This window comes from Macrobrachium nipponense, chromosome 8 (assembly GCF_015104395.2).
Source record: "Macrobrachium nipponense isolate FS-2020 chromosome 8, ASM1510439v2, whole genome shotgun sequence".
Taxonomy (NCBI): Eukaryota; Metazoa; Arthropoda; class Malacostraca; order Decapoda; family Palaemonidae; genus Macrobrachium; species Macrobrachium nipponense.
This window is the reverse complement of record NC_087203.1, coordinates 35,426,776-35,429,275: the sequence shown is the minus strand read 5'-3', so window position 1 is coordinate 35,429,275 and position 2,500 is coordinate 35,426,776. Positions and strand designations below refer to the sequence as shown.

The following is a 2,500-nucleotide window of genomic DNA, read 5'->3' as shown; positions in this document are numbered from 1 at the left end:
GTGGTACCAGTAATGTTATAGTTTTCCAGTGGTTTAAGGTGGTGCAAATTTAGCAAATGTTGCCAAGCTTTCCGCCGTCTCGCTTGATAGCAGCAAGCTCTGTTTTCTGTTACAGAAGAAAGAAAACGGAAACTACTGTAAAAAGTAAAGACATGTCCAGAATGGAGAAAACTGCCATTAACATATTTTTTTTAATGGACAACGGCTTGAAACCTGGAATTTAATTTTTTCCAGGTTCCCAAAAATAAGATGCAGTTCTGCAGAGAAAGAAATGATCTGTTCAACAATTAACAAGGATTTAGGTTAACTTAAGAGAGTCATTCAACAAGAAACGAAAGAAAGACTAAGAATATTCAAAAAGTTTTTTTTTTCCCTTTTTTAACACCGCAATGCGAGAAAAATAGTATTCTTGACAGGAAATAAAGGAATGACTGGCTCCATCGAGCATTACGGTAGTCTTCGTGACCAAATGTTGTCATTCTTTCAAAACATGGACCATTTTATGAGGCCTTCAGGTAGCAAGGTTGAACAAGGACTCGAGAGACCGGCAATTACCATGGACTATCCAGTCCCCTTAATTAAATAACAAACTTTCTAACTCTGTGGAAGGGTAATCACAAACAAGAGTCAATCATTTTGGTTTAATATCGCTTTGGTAATTTATAACATTAATAAACGCACGTTTCCTAATAAAATATTGACACACAAGACAATAACGAGCTTAAAGTTAAGAGCTCTTCCTACGCTCTACCAGCTTCAGCTTCAGCTTCAGCGGCCTCAGCTTCAGCAGCTTCGGTCTCAGCGCCAGCCTCGGCAGCTTCAGCCTCAGCAGCTTCAACTTCGGCGGCACCACCCTCGGCAGCTTCAGCTTCGGCAGCTTCAGCCTCGGCAGCTTCAGCTTCGGCAGCTTCAGCTTCGGCAGCACCACCAGCTTCGTTGGCCTCAGCAGCTTCTGCCTCGGTAGCACCACCTTCAGTAGCTTCAGCTTCGGCAGCACCTGCCTCAGGAACTTCAGATTCAGCTACTTCTCTGGCTTCGGCATCGGCAGCAGCAACGGGTTCTTCAGCACCTTCAGCCTTTGCAGGCTTTACTTCAGCAGCCTCAGCCTTTGCAGGTTTTACTTCAGCAGTTTCAGCCTTTGCAGGCTTTACTTCAGCAGCCTCAGCCTTTGCAGGCTTTGCCTCAGCGACGGGAGATCTGCTGGAGCCACTTCCCTCAGCAGCTGGTCTTCCAGCTACGGCTGGAGTCCTCTGGGGAAGGGCGCAGCACATGGCTACCAAGCACACAAATACCTGGAATGTGAAAAGGGAAAGTAACTTATCTTGCACTAATATGAATAGGAGCTGTTTAAGGGCCCATCGGTGGGAGACTTTAGACACTCACTAACAATGATTACTCACAAAGCCAGTCCAAGGTTATAAGATGAACATCAACAGTCAAATTATCTTAAAGTGACTCCTTAATCGTGGCTTCGGTATGTGATTGTTACGTTGAGGGTAATTTCCGATCACGTTTAGTCGAATAAGTACATTGCCTCTCATATCAAGAACAAAATAATTGTACCTGAATAATACAACGTTACTAGGCACATTTGACAGAATTTTTGAAAATGTCTAAATACGCAAGGCAAAATCTAGCACTGAGAAAGATCTGGACCAGATCAAACAATTTTATTTAATCGACAGATTAAAACGTCGCCGCAGATTAGTATATCACACATTTTTTTTAAAAGGGTCACTCACTGAAAATCAAAACTGAAAGGAAGTTACCCACAGTTTCACCTTAAGTCAAAAATATGCCTTTAGTTAAACGGAGTTTAAACAGTAGAAATGGCAGACACAAGCATAATTGGCAAAAAGAACAGAAGAGTATCGAAGCAGAATAGCAAGCAAAAAACAGCGGCCAATCCTCACCAGGAATCTCATGTTGTAAAGTAAGTTTGCCTTCGCTGAGGGACGAGGAAGAACTGTGCTTGGAAGAAGTCCTCCTCCTCCTTTATATACGTCAAAAATCCCCGCGCGTCACCATCACGGTTAGTCGGATGAAGGCTCCTCCTCAGTGCCACAAATGCCAATCGGTTCCGCATTTTTTTTTCCATGGGCACCAGAGCCATGATTTAGTGCCCCGGGTATGCCTTTTCTTTGATTTCTTAAAATTTCGTGTCCGTTCAATCAGGAAATTCAGAAATAAAACGTACTTTTTTTTTTATCTCTTCCTGTACTGAACGGAAAATGGTATTAAAAACTAGTTTGACGTTAGAATCTAGTACCACTAATAAGTACGTTATCATAATGATAATTATTATTATTGATAACACCAGTGTTGAATTTCATTTAATAAACAAATAATAAATCTTTTAAGAAGCAAAAAAAAAAAAAACAAATCACGTTATCATCTCCACAGTATGAGTAAGCGCACGTAAGCCTCCATAAATCACAAGAAAATAATATGGGATGAGAAAGCGTATTCGACTGGTGGTGATAATATAATCTTAACATGT

The 2,500-nt window shown here is 41.3% G+C and overlaps 1 protein-coding gene across 1 annotated transcript; it reads right to left on the bottom strand.

Moving 5' to 3' along the window:
* Positions 1-627: 627 nt before the first annotated feature.
* On the bottom strand, positions 628-2,067 carry LOC135223241 (skin secretory protein xP2-like). The gene is made up of 2 exons (XM_064261732.1): positions 1,914-2,067; positions 628-1,292 (listed from the first exon to the last, which is right to left on the bottom strand). The coding sequence occupies exons 1-2, from the start codon at positions 1,923-1,925 to the stop codon at positions 741-743; spliced, it is 564 nt and encodes a 187-aa protein (XP_064117802.1). The 5' UTR covers positions 1,926-2,067; the 3' UTR covers positions 628-740.
* Between the last annotated feature and the right edge of the window lie 433 nt (positions 2,068-2,500).